Here is a 2,500-nt window from a genome sequence, read left to right on the forward strand (position 1 = left end):
TGTAGGTGAAAAGGGGCGGAGTCACAGCACTGACAGTAAAGAGCGTGCTCACTCCTCCTCCAGTCGGGACTCCCCGCAGACCACTCCTCTTGAATGGGATGGCCAATCAGGACAATCAGGCACACCTACGGCCACGCCCAGTCGCCTAGGCCGCTCCTCAGTCAGCCCCACCACCATGCTAGGGGGAGGAGGCTCAGGTGAGAGCTTCACCTCAGTCATCACATGAAGCACTTTATTCAAGGAGCTTGACTTCCACACTCTTTTATAACACTGACACAACTAACGACTGACATAAACGTATGTATTTAAGCCACATACCATCATTAGTCGTTATGAAAGTTAATGTCCAATGAGAAAACGTGTCATGTTCTCATTTTCACTATTTGTCCAGTGCGTTTCAAATTAATATTTCTTTGCATGTGTGTGTGTGTGTGTGTGTGTTTATGTGTGTGTATGTGTGTGTGTGTGTACTTGCCTGTTTCAGAGCCGAAGGCAGTGTGCAAGCTCGGACGCTCTGCCTCCACGTCAGGTGTCCCTTCGCCGGTGGGGACCCCCTTAAGACACGCCTCCCCAGATGCATTAGCCAATCAGAGCGCCAGTCTTTGCCAGGTACTTCCCTCCTGCGTGCCCGAGTGAGCGAGTGGAGTTCCCCCTCTGTCTCTGTGTGACCTCTGACCTTTCTCCTCTGTGCTTATCTGTGTCGACCTCAGACCCCTGTGCTGTTTGTCAGCCTGCTGTTGTTTTGTTAATCTGTGTTCCTCTTCGTCCAGATTGCTGTTGTTGTTGTTGTTGTTGTTTATGGCTGAGGCCCCCAGTGTTCTGTGTGTTTGGGGTTTGGTCTAGATCAGGGCTGAGATCTGGTTCTGGAGGGGGTCTCTCACAGCAGAATGGAAGGGAAATGAAGGGCAAGAAAGAAAGTGTATGACAAGTAATGGAAGACTAAATTAAGTAGAGTTAAGATCAGTCAGATGTAGCCATGATTTGTGGGTTCAGGTGTGAGAGCATTCTTTCTCCAGAACCAGAAAGAAGCAAACCTGAACTACATCCCTCTCTCTCTCTCTCTCTCTCTCTCTCTCTCTCTCTTCTCCTCCGTCACCCCCTCCGCCTGATCATACACATCATTGATGTCAATCAATAATCAATACAGCATCACTTTAACAGAAGATTCCAAACTCAGGATAACTCATGGCCACGATAACCCTTTAAAGCCAAACTCAACCTTTCAACTTTGACCTCTTGGGACCCCACCACATTAACTTCTGAACTCTCACATGTGAAACCACAAACAATCATCATCAATACCACCACTCTCACCTACACTCTTAGAAAAAAGGCTGTTTAATGTGCATTTCAAATTCTAGAGAATTCTTTGTACCACGGTACTCAATGAAGGGTTCAAACTACTAATGTGTTAAATTGTACATTTTCAAGGGGTACATTTACAACCTGTGAGTGCTATGGAATGTGGCCAGTTTTTCTAAGAGTGTCCCTTCTACTAACCCTGGGTTTCCAGAATCGGGCAACCCACAGCTCTGCATGGACTACCCTTTACTAACCCCAGCTCCATCCAGCTCCCTTTAGAACACGGTTCCTCTGTGAGACACAGCAGAGGAACCCAGTCAGGGCATCTGCATGAATACACCTGGGACACGGAACCTTATATTGTTTCTTAGTTGGTGGTACAGTGGTTAGCATTGCTAGCTTCCAAGCAGGTGACCTGGTCAATGTAGGATGTCTTTGTAAGTCGCTTTGGACAAAAGCGTCTGCTTAGTTCTTCACCTTTAGTTTAAGGTCTCTGTTTGAGACCACCCCTGTATACTGTAAATATTTTCTGTCAAAAGACAACAGAGAAAAGAGAAAATCTTGTGTACAGAACAAATCACTTTGCGTGACAACCAATCAAAATCTCACCATCAAACACTAACCTCAACTAATCAATCAAGACCATTCTTCCCTTAGATGCTAAACCTAACTTAACCATGAAATTCAAAGTTGTAAACATGAAACAAAAACAGATCACAAGCCTACACTGCCCATAACCCTAACTAACAATTCAGCATATTCACTCTAAAACACCAAACATAACTAACTAATAACAATCCACATTACGCTGTTCAATTAGCAATGCAAGTGTTTGTGTGCTTATATTAATGTACAGTGTATGTTAAATTGAAATTTAAAGCAATAATCTTTACTTTTAACTCTGTTTTTCACTGAGACAATTGTTAACTGTCATAACATGATTATTGTAACATTAAAACAACTTTTGTCACAGAGATAATACATACTAGTAGACCCTATGTAGAAAAACCATGCCTGGCCCACCACATCTCTGGTCTTGTGACATTTAAACTAAGTGGTAAGCACTGATCATAGAACTACTCTTCTGGGTACCACACTTTAATATTTCACTCAACTAATACAAATGTGTTTACATTATTATTATCATTATTATTATTATTATTATTATTTACTAGAGCAGAGTGTTTTCTTTTAAGTT

General features: G+C 42.9%; 1 protein-coding gene across 1 annotated transcript in view; it reads left to right on the forward strand.

Moving 5' to 3' along the window:
- Positions 1-2,500, forward strand: part of nyap2a (neuronal tyrosine-phosphorylated phosphoinositide-3-kinase adaptor 2a) — a gene marked incomplete at both ends in the record, with an annotated part of 28,724 nt that overhangs the window by 24,265 nt on the left and 1,959 nt on the right. The window contains 2 exons of the mRNA XM_080845352.1: positions 6-197; positions 485-609. Coding sequence (XP_080701478.1) covers positions 6-197; positions 485-609 — 317 coding nt within the window. The remainder of the gene's footprint in view (positions 1-5; positions 198-484; positions 610-2,500) is intronic.

The sequence above is a fragment of the Sprattus sprattus genome (assembly GCF_963457725.1).
Source record: "Sprattus sprattus genome assembly, chromosome: 9".
In the NCBI taxonomy this organism is placed as follows: domain Eukaryota; kingdom Metazoa; phylum Chordata; class Actinopteri; order Clupeiformes; family Clupeidae; genus Sprattus; species Sprattus sprattus.